At 39.9% G+C, this 18,271-nt stretch overlaps 1 protein-coding gene across 1 annotated transcript; it reads right to left on the minus strand.

The window, feature by feature from the left end:
- Nucleotides 1-1,673: 1,673 nt before the first annotated feature.
- TCN1 (transcobalamin 1) lies at nucleotides 1,674-15,144 on the minus strand (the record flags this gene model as incomplete). Its single annotated transcript, XM_080691727.1, has 10 exons — nucleotides 15,063-15,144; nucleotides 13,486-13,620; nucleotides 11,866-12,045; nucleotides 10,259-10,399; nucleotides 8,961-9,116; nucleotides 7,358-7,548; nucleotides 5,117-5,306; nucleotides 3,942-4,125; nucleotides 1,907-2,025; nucleotides 1,674-1,735 (listed from the first exon to the last, which is right to left on the minus strand). The coding sequence occupies exons 1-10, from the start codon at nucleotides 15,139-15,141 to the stop codon at nucleotides 1,674-1,676; spliced, it is 1,437 nt and encodes a 478-aa protein (XP_080547853.1). The 5' UTR covers nucleotides 15,142-15,144.
- Between the last annotated feature and the right edge of the window lie 3,127 nt (nucleotides 15,145-18,271).

Here is an 18,271-nt window from a genome sequence, read left to right on the forward strand (position 1 = left end):
AGGGTATATCTTTGAGGTAGAATGCCCCTGGGTTCAATCCCTGGTACCAAAACAAAACAAAACAAAAAATGGAGGAGGAAAAGCGGAAGTTAGCACTGGGAGGAGTGTTATAAAACATAGATGCACAAAGTCAGACTTGATGTTCAATCTGATTAGCAGAACTAAATGAGAAATGCAGGGGAAATCAGTTTTGATTAAAGATTTTACTTTTAAGAACAGTTTTTGTTTTACAGCAAAACTGAGAGGAAGTCACAGCTATATTCCATATGCTCCATTGGCCTCACACAGCATAGCCTTCCCTGTGGTCGGCATTCCCACCACAGTGGTACTTTTGTTAGGAATGACTAACCTATACTGACCTATAATGTGTCAGCATTACATGGGAGTTGCAAAGGAAGTTGTTTTAAAGCTTCTTGTATTTAATAAGTCTGCATGCATCTCATTATCATTACGAGCTACGTTATGATGTGAGACCACGATGCACCAATAAAAGCAGAAAAATAATTAATGATAATGTACTTTTCAGAATTGCTGAGTTTAATTTCTTACACAAAAAATAAATGAAGTGATGGGTGTGTCAATTAGCTTGATTTATTCACTTTACCTTGATTTCTTTTTTTTTTGTTTGTAGTACCTGGAGTCGAACCTAGGGATGCTCTACCTCTGAGCTGCACCCCTTAGCCTTTTTTTTTTTTTCAAGTCTTAAGACAGAGTCTTGCTAAATTTCCCAGGCTGGCCTCGAACTTGCAACCGTCTTGCCTCAGCATCCTAAGTAGCTGGGATTACAGGCATGTTCTGTTGTGCCCGGCTCCATTCCACATTGTTGAATTGCATAGACTTAATCTATTTTTCTGGCATAATCACTAGCAGTTTTACTTTCACTCTTGTTCTTTCTTTGCAGTACTGGGGATTGAACCCAGGAGTGCTCTACCGCAGACCTAGATCCCCAGCTTTTAAAATTAATTAATTACTTAATTTTGAGACAATTGAACTGCATGGAAGTGAACATCAGAGTTTTTTTTTTTTTTTTTTTTGCCTGTGCATTTTGATTTGAATATCAGGATGATCTTATGGGGAAATAAAAGGGAAATAGATATGGGAGAAGAACAAGTGGTGTCCAAGGGAGACAGGTGGAGGAGGAGATGATATTATTCCTCAAACGATGGACTGACTCTGTGTCCTATATTTCCCCCTTTCTTCCCCAAGCAGTGTTTTCCTCTCTACCCACTGCCTGTATGAAGTCCATGTGGCAGCTGGGTCCTTCCCTTCCCTGCCTCAGAGGGCTGTCTCCTATGAGCTTTCTGCTGATCTCATTGGCTGCTGCTGCAACATCAGATCCAGAACCATATCTCCATCTTCCCCAGTCGCCCAGGGGCCCAGAGAGCAGGGACCCTTGAGGAGAACCCAGTTTGTTAGACGTGTGATCCAATATCTTCTCACTTCTCTTTTTCCTGAGGTGATTTCCCCTCTAATAATACATAAAATCCTTTACAGAAATGAGCTGATTAGTACAAGCTATTTTTTTGAATAATTGTTGATTGTTTATTTAACAAGCAGACAGAAGGGGAGGTTGTAGGATTGGGATTGAGATGAGTGAAAAGGAGGGCATGAGCCTAATTTCCGCATGGAATTCCACTGCAAAAGGTCATCTATATCAGAAAGGTCTGGGCTTATTAGTATTTGCTCCAGCAAACCTCCAAGTTTTCTCCATTATGAACAACATAACTACTAACTCCTGAAAAGAAGAAGAAAGAGAGTTGGGTCAAATGATTTGACCACCGAGTCACAAAACAGCGGGTACCCCTCACTCAACCTTTGGCACGTATCCCACAAAAGCTTGTACCTCCTACCTGAATGCGCTGGACATCTTCACTCTGTGGCCCTTGTTGGCACCTCTCCTCCTTACCTTGGCTCAGTGATTTGCCTCCACTCAGAAGTTCCCAGTAGGTTCTGTCGTTATTGTTGGCCTGCAGGCCCTGCACAGAAGTGATATAGGGGCCCCACGAGCTCTGCTCCATCGTGAAACTGTGGGAGACAGTGAGCAAGTTGCAGGAGTTTAGAGTTTTCAGAGGAAACCATTTCATGTTTCTCAGAATCACTCGGGAACATTGCAAAGGGTACAGACTTTCTGAGCCTCTGACCAGGTCCGTTGCTTCTCAGGTCTGGGCTGGGGACCAGGAATCTGCTTTATAAACAGTCACTCCAGGTGATTCTGCTGCAGGCCCGCCACATTCCACCCTAAACTGATGGCTGTGGCTTCTTCCTTTCCCATACTGCTGCTGTTAAATACTTTGCAGTTAACAGTTCCAACTTTCCACCCCAAGACAGTGACTGCTGATGCCACTAAAGCAGCAGAAGGAAATGTTGGCCTCGTGCTCTAGAGGCACCATGCCTTAGTGGGGTTTTCTTTGGGAAAGAGGATCCGGAAATGATAATTTTGTGTCTCATGTTATGTTTGTTAAAGAGTGTCCAGGTTATAGTTTATTTCCTATTACTTGGTCATATTTCTCTACTGGCCTGGGAGAGTCCTTCAAGTCAGTCTTTGTAATATATTAGACTTTTTACTATACACGTATATTAGTTCTGATTTTTTCCCTATAGGATTGTACGCCATGTTGTTAGACACAATAAATGATTTTCAACTAGATTTAAGGAACCAAATAAAGCATACTTTTCAGAGGCAACAGGTAATCTCCTAATTTTAATATCTGACCTTCCTAGGCCAGAGAACCTTAACTCAGGAGACCTATGCAAGCCTGTTTAAACTGTGTGTGTATGTTCATGTTTCTGAAATGAGTTTTGTTGTATTCATTTGAATTTTTGTAGTAATTGTCTCATAAATAGTTGAGAACCACTCTTCTAGATACAAAGTGTCTAATTTAAAAGGCTATATTTATTGAAGCTTTTTTGGAAAAAAAGAGAAAGAGTGAGAATCTTGGGATTTTTTCACTCATCAAATGAACATTAAATTAGTAAGTATTATGAGCTAGGAGATGCTATGTCCTCTTATCTTTCACTTTGGCTGTGAGATGTGAGTAGCAAAGAGGTATTGTAGGTGTACTTTGTATTCTGGGGCAGGTGTATTCTTTTTTTTTTTTACATTTTCTTTTTTTTTAATTTTTTTTATTGGTGCACTGTATTCATACATCATAGTAGGATACATACTTTTGTAGACATACATATACATGCACACTTTTCCCAGTCAGCCCCCACCCAATCCCCACCCCATTCTCTCCCTATCCCTCCCTCCCATGCTTGGCTTAGTAGTTGACATCTAGTATTATGGCAATTTATCTAAAATTAAAAATGATAATCTCACATAATAGTTTCATTTGTCTGATACCAAGCTTTTGATGACTTAAAGATAACATTTCAATATTTCTTTTTGCTTTCTTTCTTACCAGAGAATATTTTTTTCTATTTTTTTTAGGTGAAACTATCATATATTTATATATTTATTTTTCAGAAAAAAATCTATCCTAATATGGAATATGGACTCTAGGTACCCAAAACGATCTTGAAAAAGAACAAAGCTAGAAGATATATATTTTCTGATTTCAAACCATATAAAGCTACAATAATTGAAACAGTGTAGTACTATTCTAAAGGCAGATATATAAATCATTGGAGTTAAATAAAAGCCTAGAGCTAAATTCTTCCCTATATTGTCAAGTTATTTTTGACAAGGTTTCCACGAACATTTGGTGGTGGAAATAAAAATCTTTTAACTAAATATTGTTAAAAATAATAATTACATGGAAAAGAATAAAATTGGACCCTTACCTAATCCCATATACAAATATTAACTCAAAATAGATAATAGACCTAAATATAAATCTTAAGACTATAAACTTTTAGGAGAAAATCTGGGTCATAGGTGTATTCTTAACAAGTAAAAAATCATAGTAAATATCTTAGTCTTAGGTTATGTTCAGGCATACCCAAATATAGTCCTATTCTTCTTTTGAGCTTCCTCCATCACATCTAGGAAGACAGAACCACTTGGCACAGTGATGTTGGTGGAATATGTTTCATCGATTTTCACAGAGTAACGGACGGAGATATTTGAGGGTGAGTTAGCAGGTGTCACAGACTTAGGCGTGTGAATGGAGACGTTGAAGGTTCCTGGCAGTGACAGAAAGTCAGAGATGAGTATTCGGAATAATAAAATGATGTCAGAGTTGGCACACTCATCCAACCCCTAGCTGAGGACTCTTTCTTTGTGCAGAGATGGGTTTTCTATTGGGAGCAAATGCCATCAATCAAGGGACAGACATCTCATCTGACTAAAGCAGAAATGGAAGCCAGGGCTCACTGGCTTGTGAATGATGGGCTTAGGCTCCACTCCCAGCTGTTAAAGCAATTCAGGTGCCCTAATGCCCATTTTCTCATCTAGGGTCCTGAAATTTTATTTTTATTAATTTTTTGCTTTGATATTCAGTCCATTAATTCTTGCTCTCCCCATTCTTATTTCTTAACATTTACTGAGAACCTATTAAGTGCCAGACACTGTGCTAATTATTTTACACGGATTATCTCATTTAATCCTTACTAAAACCCATGTTCGACACTGTTATTTCCATTTTCCACCTTAGAAAACGGAAGCTTAGATGTTAAACATTTTGTCCAGGGTCCCTAAATCTGTATGAGGCTGAGCCAGAAATGGACAAAGACAGAAGGAAATGCCTCTTATTTCTTTCCACCTTCTTGCCAAATCATTTGTTTGAATAAGCGATTCGTGCCACATTTATCTTAGAACACTGACATACTCCTTCCACACAGATGTCTTATTTCCCAAGGCACTAAGTCAGTGTGAAAGTCAGAAGGATAATACCTATGGTTGATACTTTGCTTAGAACTGGGTTGATTTCTGGATATTTTAATATTCAACAACCAGAAAACACCCCTTTGCAGATAGTCATCACTTAATCAAGTTCTACCTTGCATTTGAGCCCAGAGTGAGGCCTGTAACCCTAAGAGCAAATTCTCTGGTGGATATAATCTCCAGTGATGTAGCGAATTCGACCTGGGAACGGTTGTGGTCACTTCTGGTCCCTAAGAACTCCCGCATGTCACATACTGAAAGGCAAAACCTGTCACTCTTTAGAGCTTATACCGAAACCAGAGACACAAGGAGAGTCTTTGTTAACATCCAAATAGGTCTTTCCCATCAGGGCAGGTAAGATCTGGGCTGCAGCAGTTGGGATATTAAATGCTCCCTGAGAAATCTCCTTGAGTATTGTATCCAGAGTCTGTTGGCAGTCCCATTCACTTTCTCTGTAATAGTCTGATGAGACCAAGAGGGCCTAATGAGAAATAGAGAGGGAGAATGAGAGACATTTCAAATAAGGGAAGGGTACATCTAACTGATTCATTGAGTTTCTATTGGACAGGGACTATGTAGGAGGCACCCTGTTCGCACCATCAAGAAGGTTATACATTAGTTTGTGTTGAGAAATAGGGAATTGCTTAATAACACAACCTACAGTGGCTCCAGTGAAGATGGGCTTTCTCTGCCATCTTCACTCTATCCCAAGACTGGAAAAATACCTCTCATATAGCGGGCGCTCAATAAATGGCCTTTGCAAAGAGGAGAGGAGCTTACAGACATTTAGTGAGGCCGAGGGAGGGCTTCATTGGAGAACATGGCACTTGCGGTGGGTTTTGGTGGTAGGATGCCATTTTAGCAGGTGGGATGGGGAGAGCTCTGTTCTCAGAGGGGACAGCATGAGCAAAAGCCTCAGGGAGGAATGGTAAAGGCATGGCCTTGCAGCAAGGAGAGTATCTGATTTTAGCAAAATCCCCAGCAATTTCTTCCTTGTTCAGGAGGTTTGGTATATAGGGAACACTTGGGAAGCCTGTGGAATGACAGGCTGGATGAGGAGGTCAGGCCAGATTTGTAGCTGCTTGAAGCTTAGGGTGAAGTGTGTGACATTATTCGATTGAAAATGGAGAGCCTAATAGTTTGTCGAACACATGACAGTATGTAAGCTTGATTGAAGGGGAAGAATTCTGAGGTCATAAGGTTGGGAGGATGCTGGAGTGGCCAAGACACCAGGTAAGGATGCTGGGACGAACATGTGGCCCTGTGGTTTCCCAGCGAACGAGAATCTTTCTTTTCATATTTTCTAATCAAGTAGTCATTTGCATTATAGGAAGAAAAAGAAACCTAGATATTAACACACATCCTCTTTCTATTTTGCAAATACAGGCATTTGCAATATAGGAAGAAAAAAAAAAACCCTGGATATTAACACACATCCTCTTAAAAACTATCTTGTAGACAAGTATCCTGCTGTATATTAGCATCCCCTGGAGAGCTCTTAAACAAGATGAAGGCTCGAGCTTCACCCCTCAGTTTCTGTATTAAGTGGCTGGACTGGGGTTTAGGTATTAATGTTTTTAAATATCTCCTACAGTGATTTGAACATGCAGCCCAAATGGGAAACCACTATTTTGTATTAAGTTCAAACTTAGCAAACAATCTTGGACCCTTGCTTACAGTGCCAGCTTCATCTTGCAATGTTTCCCAAAGATCCTATGCTGGCCATGCTGAACACCTTGGTCTTAAAATATATAATATGATATATTTTAATATATTTTGTGCTTTTTAGCTTTGTCTTTGTGAACCTTTTCCCCTAAGTTCTTTTACCTTAAGTCAGTCTGGCAAACAGCTATTCACAGTAATGTTCCGTGATTTTTATTTCTTATACACCTCCTTTGCTCTTTTCTTGTCTCTGTCCCTTAGAGTTGAGTAAATCAATGAATGAATGCAGCATTAATGTGCCAGACCTCAAGGGATGTATGGTTGATGGTGTAGATGTGAATGTGAGTTTGAGAACCGCTGTTGAGGTCCATCCGTCTGTATTACTTTCTAGCTTTGTAAAATTAGATATGCCACCGACTCTCTAATGCTCTATTTTAGGACTCAGAGGTAATAATTCTTCTCTCATTAGGTTGTCATGTGGGTTAACAGTGAATAGCACTCAACAAATACTAGCACCTGTTACTATCACTAGTACTTAATACTTCTATAATAATAGTATAATTTTGAAATAAAGATGAAGGCACAATGTATGCTTGCTCAGGTGTGAAATTGCATGCGATAGAACAGGATAGGTTGTAGTAAACTTTCACATTTAATAAATGGCAGTTAGGAAACGCTTCCTAGAAACATTGGATATGAGGAGGTAAAGACTGGAGCTGAGAAGAGAACATTTCAGACAGGAGAAGGGAAGTCAAGTTAATGCAGGATGCAGAATGGGTAATAAGATCCTAGGGGACCCATAAGACAGGGTCCCGATGTTGCCTTTCTTCATGACTCCCTTCTATCTCCTGCCTTTACCCTCTGGCTTACCTGCATAGCTACTCCTGTACTAAATGTGTTTCCAATGAGACCATTTTCTTTTTTCTCTGACAGAATCTTTTTTACCAGTGACTGTAGATGACTATCAATTTTCTTTAAATCTTCTTTGGCTGCCTTGGTCTGCCCATTCATCAGACTCTTCTTCACACATGTCAGAGCCAGGACAGACATTGCACCAGTATCTGCAAGGGAGCAAAACATTAGTGATAAGTTGACCAACCATTCCAGCATCTCCTGGGCTGAGGGGTTTCCCAGGATGCAGGACCTTTAGTTTGTTAAAAGAAGGACAGATTTGGAAAACCAGGATATGTCTTTTTAGTGCTGGGGGATTGAATCCAGGGGCACTCCACCTCCAAGCTACACCCCTTGCCTTTTTTATTTTGAAACAGGGTCTCTCTAAGTTGCTGAGGCTGGCTTTGATCTTGCGATCCTCCTGTTTCAGTTTCCCAACTACGGTGCCACCATGCCTGGTTGATCATGCTAATGGATGAGGAAAGAAAATGTCAAGATATAGCAATTATTCCTTCAACACTAACCACTCAAATATTTCAAGGTTACTTTGCTACATTGAGTTGTCACTTGCCCCATTCTTAATACTTTCTATTGTGGCTATAAAAGCACACAAGGACTTGAAAGTGTGTACACATGAAAAGCCATCCACTTTTAGATCTTGGTGCTCTCATCTTTCTTGATCTTCCTTCAATCTTTCAGCCACACTGGCAAAGGAATTGAGAAAACTTAGGAAAATAAATCAAATATAAATGCATTTGTCTGTTCCTAATTAGTCCATTACATTGATTCCATCGGCACTGAAAATGGCACCGAGTCCAACTCTCCCCCAAGAAATCCCCTTAGGGGTGGGGTTGGGACCAGAGATGGGAAGAAGAGGGGATAGGGACTTTTTTTCTGGCTTGATTACTTGATTGCTCTTTAGGATGGCACCTTTCCTCATATAGGTAAAGGAGTATGAAAAATACTACATTCTCTGTACTTTCTAGAAATACTGAAAGGTGACTTGCTTTCACTTCTTAGGTCAAGGTGAGCTTGTGTATCTGGGTCCATAGGAGCTGAACATCAATGCTAATTATCTAGAAGAGACTTTCTGGATGTTTAAGCTGACACAGTAGAAAATTATTTTTTCCATCCATGGTGAGTAAATACTTAGCTGATCAAAAGACTGGATTTTTGCAACTAGGAAGGTTGTGTTGTTCACGTCAACCAATATATCCAAATTGTCCCAGTAAATTAAAGAAAGAGGCAATAAGTTAAATGAATTGCATTACTTATCCTTTCTTGAACTCTTACTCTTTCTAAATGTTTTATATGAACGTTCGCATGCTCTTCCCTTACTTTACAGATGGGAAGATGGAGCTGGGGAGCAAGCAGTATTTTTTTTAATGGCATCACACATCTGGAAAGAGACTTAACTGCTACCCACTATTACTTTCCCCAAAGTTATCTCTTGCCCCACTCTCTTCTGAGGGTAAAGCAAATAGAAGAGAACATCCAAGTGGTCTAGGTGGAAAAACACAGAGGGCAAGAGCCAATGGTGACTGTATCCTCTGTACCAAGGGAATTTGGTTTAGTGATTTACCTACAAAGAAGTGGTCACCAAAATAATAGTTTTTATTGTCAGGAGCAAAGATTTCAGCAACTTGGGTGGTTGAGTAGCTCCCGCCGAAGAGACACAAGGTCAAAACGTCCAGGCTGAGCTGGTAGTAGTTGGTCAGTGGACTGCCATCGTGTGCTCCTGGCAGAGAGAAGAGAGTGAACACTTTACTCATATATGGCACTGGGGTAGTACATGTCTCCATCAATTACAACTTGCTTTATTTCTACTTTTGTATCTCTAAAGAGAGGTAAGTCATAGAAGGTAGAGGTGACTCATGGCATTGGCAAACCTGAGAAACTTAGGTTTCTTAACTTTATGACACCGAGTCCATAAAGAGCCATAAAGTTGAACTCAACTTCTTTTATTTTATTTTTATTATTATTTTGTGGTACTGGGGATGGGACCCAGGGACATTGTACTTCTGAGCCACACCCCCCAGCCCTACTTTTTAGCCTTTTTAAATTTTTTTGAAACAGGTCTCACTGAGTTGTGAAGGGCCTTGCTAAGTAGCTGAGGCTGTCCTTAAACCAAGATCCTCCCGTCTCAAGCCTCCCGAATGCTGGGATTACAATTGTGCTCCACCACGCCTGGACATCATTTTAAAACTGGGATGATCTAGCACTAGAGGGTTAAATTACTACCCAGATATTCAGGTGGCTACAGAGCTAGGATTAAGACATAAGTTCCTACCTTCAACAGTAAGATTGAAATTATAAGTGGAAACGGGCTGGAGGCATCTCAAAGAAGATGGGATTATAGGAAACCAGTAAATAATGGGATAAATATTAGTTGGGAGTTGAAATAAAAGTAATGCACCTCACTAGCAGCCACCAGGGTCAACCTGTTTTTCCAAGTCATAAAATACTTGGGTCCTCTTTAGCTCTCGTATCAGCAGTGGACTCTTTGGTACTTGTGATGCTGTGTCCCATTGTTCATCTGTTTCTGGTTTCACTATTTGCCTAACAGGCAAGCTCCTGGAGGACTAAAGAACTCTGTGAGTGAGTGAGTCAGTGAGTGTGTGAGTGTGTGTGTGTGTGTGTGTGTGTGTGTGTGTGTGTGTGTTCATAAGTAAAACAGTACTTTACATAGGTCAGTGCTTGGCTGAACATAATTTAACAGGAAATCAAGATGCATGGTGAAAGGGGAAGGAGAGAAAGTGACCTGTAGAGGTACAGTGCAGTGCCTTGGCTGTAGAGGACAGAGTGGAGGGAAACTGTAAGCAGTTTTAAATCAGGGGAGAGGACAAGGCCATACAGGGCTTCTGCATACTTGATTCTTACCCATGTTTTCAATTTCTGCTTGGAATTTGGTCTCTAGATGGCCGAGCAGGTGGTTGTCATATATGAATATTTCATCAGGGCTGTAACATGCTCCTAAAGCCAGGATAATCAAAGCAAGCTGCCCCGAGCTTAAATTTATCTCTGAAAAGTTCAAAAGAAAAGCTTATGAAGGTGCATACATGTGAATTTTTTTGACCTCCTGTCTTCCTTGTGATTGACATTGCCTATCACTTCTCTGGTCTTTTCCATTCTATACTAATATTTATCCACTCTATAATAATATTTTATCATTCTATTCTATACTAATACTTTATATACTATGTTTTATTCCACAGTATATTAATATTTTAGCGTTCTCTTTCTGTATCTCCAGAAAGGAGACTTTTATGCTGTATCAATGCAAGCTAGGTCTTAAGTCTTTTTGTTTTTTGGTAAAATCATGGGATCTTTTGTAAATCATTAATGTTTATAAAATGAGAAAATAAGAAAAAACAGATTAAAAAAAACCTTTGTATTTCTTCTCTTTGTGTCACCTTCTTGCTAGAACAATAAGAACTGATTTTATATTCTGCCTTTAGAGGGTACCAAAACTCTCAGGCTTAGTACTTGGGAGACTGAAGCAAGAAGATCTTAAGTTTGAGGCCAGCTTAGGCAACTTTGTGAGATACAGTTTCAAAATAAAAATAAAAAGGGCTAAGGATGTTTTTCAAAGGCAGAATGTTCTTGGGTTCAGTCTCCAGTAGTGTACCAACCAACCAACCAATCAACCAACCAACCAACCAACTTACCAACCAACCAACCAACCAACCAACCAACTTACCAACCAACTTACCAACCAACCAACCAACCAACTTACCAACCAACCAACCAACTTACCAACCAACCAACCAACTAACCAACCAACTTACCAACCAACCAACCAACCAACCAACCAACTTACCAACCAACCAACCAACCAACCAACCAACCAACTTACCAACCAACTTACCAACCAACCAACCAACCAACTTACCAACCAACCAACCAACTTACCAATCAACTTACCAACCAACCAACCAACCAACTTACCAACCAACCAACCAACCAACCAACCAACCAACCAACCAACCTTCAGGCTTCTCATAACCTAAAATCATATGAGGATGGAAGAATAGCTTCTTTATTTCTCTCTTGTATTAATTCAAAAACCGAGGCTTGGTATATGACTGGCTCAAGGCTGACCCTGGATTCAGACCCAGTCCAAATCTCTTTTGCTCCATGGATGCCTCTATACTCTAAGGTTTCTTAATTGTGGTCCCTATGCCCATGTGGTTGTGAACTTAGCCAACTTGAAAAACAGTGTCAATTGGCAAGAGCACATATCTTTTTTATCCTTGTGGCCTCTAGTAGCAAATTTAATTTTAGGATCTAAAGAAACATGACCCAACTCTAGAGTGAGTAACAGGAGACTGATATTTCAAGATGCTGCTCTTTTACCTGAAGTCTTATGGAACTAGGATTGATGTAGGAGAGGTACTCTGGACACAGAATTTTCAGGATTATTTGGAGGTCATCTTTTTAGATAAGGAGATATTTTCCTAAATCTGTTAGAGAATATAGGCACTCACCTTTTGTTGCCACATTGTCTCTGACTTGTTTGAAAAGCTGTTGGCTTAGGTCTTGGCTCTGGATCCCAGCAAGTCTGAGGGACAACAGGACATTTGCAGGTTGGGTTCTACTAGTATATTCTGAATTGATCATTGTATTTAACAGGGGGTCCAGACGGGAGTGGCTTTCTTCACTTATCTCTGTGGCAGAGAAAGGGAGAAATAACATGATAATACTATTATGAGGTAGATCAGTATGGCTTTACCTCCTCTTAAAGGACTGAAGCTCTGTGCTGGCAAGACTTTCTGGAGGCTGACCCTGGACTCACACACAGTCATGGATCTACTGCTCCATGTATCTACCATCCATGGATCTGCTGCTTCTAAAGCTGCTTCTCTATCCTCAGCTTTAGAAGTTGTGGTACACACGTTTTTTTACCCCAATATGATGTATGAATATAATGCACCAATAAAAAATTAAAAAAAGAATTTGTGGTACATATCTTCTGGTGGTTATGAACTCAGCTAACTTATATGATAGTATATTTTTAAACTTTTATTGGCATATTGTAATTGCATATTATAGTGAGGTTCAAGTGATAAAAACACGTGTGCCAACACCACTTGGTTTATTTCCCCTCTCATACCACCCTCTTCATCCTCCTCCCTTCCCACACCATACATGTTAGTGAGATTGGCAGTGATACCCTCATATATGAACATAACATTAATTCAACTGTTTCCTTTATCAGTCCTCCCTTTCTCCTTCCCCAACTCCTTTCCCCAGTCTCCATCTACTATGCTACTGATCTCTTTCCTCATTTATCTGAAGTCTCTTTTGTTTTTGATTTTCTTTCTAGTTTACACAATATGAGAGAAGACATAGGACCTTTGACTTTCTGAGCCTGGCTGAGCTCACATAGCACAGCATTCTCTAGTTCCTTCCATTTTTCTGCAAATGACATAATTTTGTTCTTCTTTATGGCTGAGTAAAATTCCATTGTTTGTACATATCAAATTTTCTGTATCCATTCATCTGTTGACAGATACCTACGTTGGCTCCATAATTGGCTGTTGCGAATTTGTGCTGCTATAAACGTGGCTATGCACATGTTACTATTAATATTCTGACTTTAATTTTTTTGGAAAAATACTGAGGAGTGGTATCTCTGGGTCATATGGTGGCTCCGTTTCTAGTGTTTTGAGGAACCTACTCATTTGCAGTCCCACAAATAGTGTAGAAGTGTTTACATTTCCCCATATCCTTGCCAGCATTTATTATTATTTTTATTATTGATGATTGCCATTCTACCTAAAGTTAGATGGAATTTCAGTATAGGTTTGACTTCCATTTCCCTAATTGCTAATGATGCTGAACATTTTTTTTATCTATTTATTGGACATTTGTATTTATTCTTCTGAGAAGTGCCTATACAGTTCAATTGCCTTTTCCCCCCCTATGGTACTTGGAGGCGTAGCTCACAGCTACACCTCCAGACCTATTTTGTTTTTTATTTGGAAACAGAGTCTTGCTAAGTTGCTAAGAGACTCACCAAGTTTCTGAGGCTGGCTCCAAACCTGTGATCCTCCTGTCTCAGCCTCCCAAGTACTGTGATTACATAAGACAATTTCCCAACTTACTTTGTCTACAATTTTGAGAAGTAACCTGGAATCCAACCTTCTTTGGATTGTCTGCTGGGCTGGTGGGAGAGTGAGAAGCACATGAACCCTGTATCCACTCAGAGTTGGGTGGATTCTGTGCTTCTTCATCTATGGCTATGGGGAGTTATGTAACATACTCAACCCTCGGCTTCTTCATTTAAAAAGTGTAGATATTAACGTCTATCTCACAAACATTGAACAATAGATCACCCAAGAAGTTGTGACCTGCTGTATGTGTTAGCACTTCTAGTAGTGACATTGGAGTTTCTATTGCTATACAGAGAGAATCCAGAAGATATGGTTTTCCTTGTCCACTATAAAAGAAACAGTCAAGAAGATCTGAGTGGAGTGATTATAGGGAGGTCATGGTTTGTCACAGGCACAATAGAACAATTGTGAGTCATTTTCCTGAGATTTTGTCAAACCATCCAGTTCAGCAGATTTTCTGGCAGTAAGGCAGACTTTTTAGTTCCTGGTCAACTACTCAAATCATCTTCCTTGACCATGAATACAAACTTAATTATTGAACAATGAGTTAAACTTCAAAACTTCCATAGAAATCTCCTGTTCTCAGGATCCAACAGGAAAAATGACAGTCCAGGAAGAAAAATTTGAGTTGGAAGATTCTGTGCTTTCGCCTGTTGAATACAAGTCTATCTTTTTGTGATGTTGGCCACAGAGTGCCAGGAACACGTAGCCACTGTTAACCCCATCTAGTCATCTTTGGCTGGTTTAAAGCTTAATTCCAGGTTACAGATGCACAAAAGAGACACCACATTTCTGCAAGCTATGCCAGACTACAGGAGATCAAGTGCTCTAACTCTCTCCCCTGATTATCCTCACTGATGAATGAATAGAAATAAATTCAGAAGCATCAAGTCATCTGGGTAATAAGGGGTCAAATTAGACCCAAGCCTAGTGCACCATTTTTACACATACTATAATAGAACCACACCATCTCTAGAGCAAGCACTCACAGAAGAGAAGATGGGGCTCTCATCTACACTTCATGGGGAAGAGATGAAGGGAGGGAGATTCAGCTTGAAATATCTGAACTTAATAGTGACAGGATAGCGCTCTATATTGTCCGAAAGAGCTTATTATCATTTTCCTGTGAAGTTACACAAAACCCATGAGTTGAACTGTACCTCAAAAACAAAAGTTAAAAAAAATTTTTAAATTTAAAAATTTTTAAAAACAAAATCTTTTTATTTAAAAAAATAAATTTTCATATCCTGACGTTTTGGGGAGTTATGAATTTTCTATCATCGGAAATGAATGAAATAGGTGGTTGCTTGGTGGGGGGGGGATGCTGTGATAGGAGTGGAACATAGGAAGACCAGTTAGGCAGGTTAACAGAGAACCCGTGACCCCTCTTAAATCAGTACTTATTGTGGAATTTTTCTCATCATCACTTGCTACCATTCCCATCCCCAGTGCAGTCCAAACACTTTCTGAACTGACATGGGGTCTTAGTGAACTCCACACAGAGTGCTCTGCTCATAGCTTTCAGGAGGCTGTCACACTAGAACAATTTTACCTCAAAGTGTACTCACCACAGATCTTGCATAGCTGGGTTGGAATAAGAGAAAACAATAGGATATCCACTAAGAGCAGCTTGTGTGATGGTGTCATCTCTCCAACAGCGTACTGGAGCACTGGGGGCTTGACGGGTCCAACGGTGTCGAGGACTTGGCTTGAGTGATGGGCAGAGGAGAGAAGCGCTCCTCCTCCAGGTTTCCTCAGCCCCTGTCACTCAAGCAACTATTGGGCAACATCAAGAAGTGTGGTCAAGTGTGGTTGTCCAAGTAATGTGACAGATCAGGAAGAAGACTTGAAAGGGGTGCTTAGGAGAATAAGGAAGTATTTTTTGTTGTTGTTGCTGTTGTCGCTTCCTATCCTGCACCTTCAGGATTCACATTAGTTATTTGACTTTAGCTCAATGCATAAATTAGGCGAATGACTGTTTTCAGTGATGTTTTTCTCTTTTCCATTCTACTTTGGATATGTTTAATTCATATTTCCTGAGAATTTAGATTTGATGGAGCAAGAGCATGCAACATTAAAAAAAAAAAAAAAGGAAAGTAGAATTTTTTAGTCTGAATTGAAGTAGGCAGGATTAGGGAAGCTGCACATGGGAAAATCTTTGGCATGTTGGTTTTTGTCCTAAACTTTTCTCCTAAGATAGATGATGCCCGGAGAGCTTCTTAGCCTATGAGAAAAAAACAGCAGAGAAATATAAATAAAATATGAGTTTCTGCCATGCCAGAAGAGTTGCTACATACTACAAATGGAAGTGGTGTCTATCACAGTTCTTTCAAGAACTATTAGAGAACACTGTCAGTCTAGTTAAAAACTTTGCCATGATTTACGACAGGCTTTTTGCATTGAACTTATGTGATTCTTAACTTTTTGTGTCAACTTGGCTGGCCATAGGATGCATAGATGAAATATTATTTCCGATGTGCCTGCGAAGGTATTTACAGATATCTTATTTGACATTTTCACTGATATAATCCAAAATCAACTGACCATATCATGTAGAAGAAGGAAGATTTATTTGCTCACAGTTTTTTGAAGATTCCAAGTTTAGTCTACAGGGTCTTTGTATCGTAGGGCATGGTGGCAGGAAGGAGAGAGAGAGAGAGACAGACAGACAGAGGCAGAAACAGAGACAGAGACAGACAGACAGACAGAAAGCAATGGGATTCCGAACAAAAGCGTAGTCCCTAAGGCCACACCCCCAGGAGCACACCTTCTCCAGCCACACCCCACCGGCCTAACTCACCACCCAGGCCATAGTAAATTCATCACAAAATGGATTTATCTACTGATGAGTATAACTCTCATGACTTAATTATATCAAATCTGAACATTAACATATGAACTTTTCAGTGTACATTTTCTATCTAACTGTAACAACAGATAAGATTAGAATTTGAACCAGTGAATTCAGTCGATTTCCCTCTACAATGTTAGGGGACATTATGCAATTTGCTGAGAGTCTGAATAGAAGTGGAGGAAGGAGGAGTTTATGCCTTCTTGCTTTCTGTCCTGTGCTTGATCAGGAGCATCCCATCTCAGCGTCTGTAGCCCTTGGATTAGGATTTTAACCTCTGGTTCTCAGACTTTCAGACTCATATTGAATGATACCACTGGCTCTCCTGGGTCTCCGGCTTGCAGACAGCAGATCAGAGGGCTTCTTAAACTCCATAATTGGGTGTATCAATCCCTTGAAATATGTCCTCCACATTTCTCTCTCTTTTCCATACTCTTTCTGGTTATTTTTCTCTGGAGAATCCTAACTGATATCACTTCTTTTTTTGTACTTTTTAAAATTGGTTCATTGTAGTCATACATCTTAAATGGGGCACAAGATGGTTGGGCATACATGCACACATCATCCAATTAGCCCTTGCCCAGTTCCCACCCCATTCCCCTCCTCCTCCCTCCTTCTCATGTTTGGCTTAATGATTGACTTTGATATGTTTGTTAATGTGCATCATGAACATTAGAGAACTTTCCTCTTCTCCCTCCCATTCCCTTCTATTATCACTCCTTTACCTAACATATTGTCTAATCTATAGAAGGCATTCAGGAAATACATATTTAACATAAAGTATTAACAATAGAAGCCAGAGAATACCAAGATAAGATGAGTATAACAAAAATCCTAGACCCAAGTGTCTTAAAAGTGGCACGTATTAACATTTTGAGCCAGGTAATTTCTTGTGCTGTGCATTGTAGCTGTCAGTAGTCTTGGCCAGTAGAACTACCCTCCCCTAGTAATCTTGACCAAAAATTGCCTTCAGACATTGCCACAAGTTCCCTGGGGGGGGGGCACAAGTGTTCTGTCCTATCCCAGAGATGGAGAGTATTTTTCAAGTCTTTAAGTAGCATAAGTTTTATGTGGGGATAATCTCATCTTATAATTTTATCAGTTTAATTCAGCCCCACCAAGTATAGGAACAATGCAATGCCCCCTTTTAACTGACTCTTAACTGTGATCACATTCTCGGTTTATTCATATTTAGATGATTTCTCAGAATTCATCATTACAGTCACCTCCTTGCATATACTCTCAGTTACTTGGTCTCTCTCCTGCTTTCTAATATTTTTTATTAATATTTTTCCTATTTATGCTTACTTCCAACTTTCTGTTCTCTCTCTGAACCCACACAGCTCAATGGAATTTGTGTTCTATTTGTGTTTCTTTGCCTAAATTCTACAAACATATATATATATATATATATATATATATATATATATATATATATATATATATTCTTGTTCATCTTTTCCTCCTTGGCTCATTCCAGTTAATTGCTGTCCGTGGGTTGCTCTTGTCCATTGCAGTGCACAGACTGGCAACCCTTTCTTTCCTCTGACTCATCCAGGCTTCATTGCGCCCATAGCTTTCTGATAGCACTTCTTAATCTGATCCAGCAATCCACTTGGAGACATGCTACACTCCCATGTTTTGCTTCTCTCTCCATGCAGATAAGGAAGAGCTATGAAATTCTTATTTGCTTGACTTACTGAAAGTGAACACTGGGGAGTGATCTAAGCACCAAGATGTTTAGTAAAATCTAGGTTCCTTAAGGCTTATTGGCAGAGCAACACAAGGCTCTACTTGGAGGATCCCTGAGGATGTCAGGAGAGACCTCCCAAGACAGGGCCCTCTGAAAGACTGAGCTGTGCCCACTGGGTATATTCAGGGTCTACAGCAAGGGAGCAAGTGAAAGGACATATCTGAAAAAAATTA

This window comes from Muscardinus avellanarius (assembly GCF_963383645.1).
Source record: "Muscardinus avellanarius genome assembly, chromosome: 1".
NCBI lineage: Eukaryota > Metazoa > Chordata > Mammalia > Rodentia > Gliridae > Muscardinus > Muscardinus avellanarius.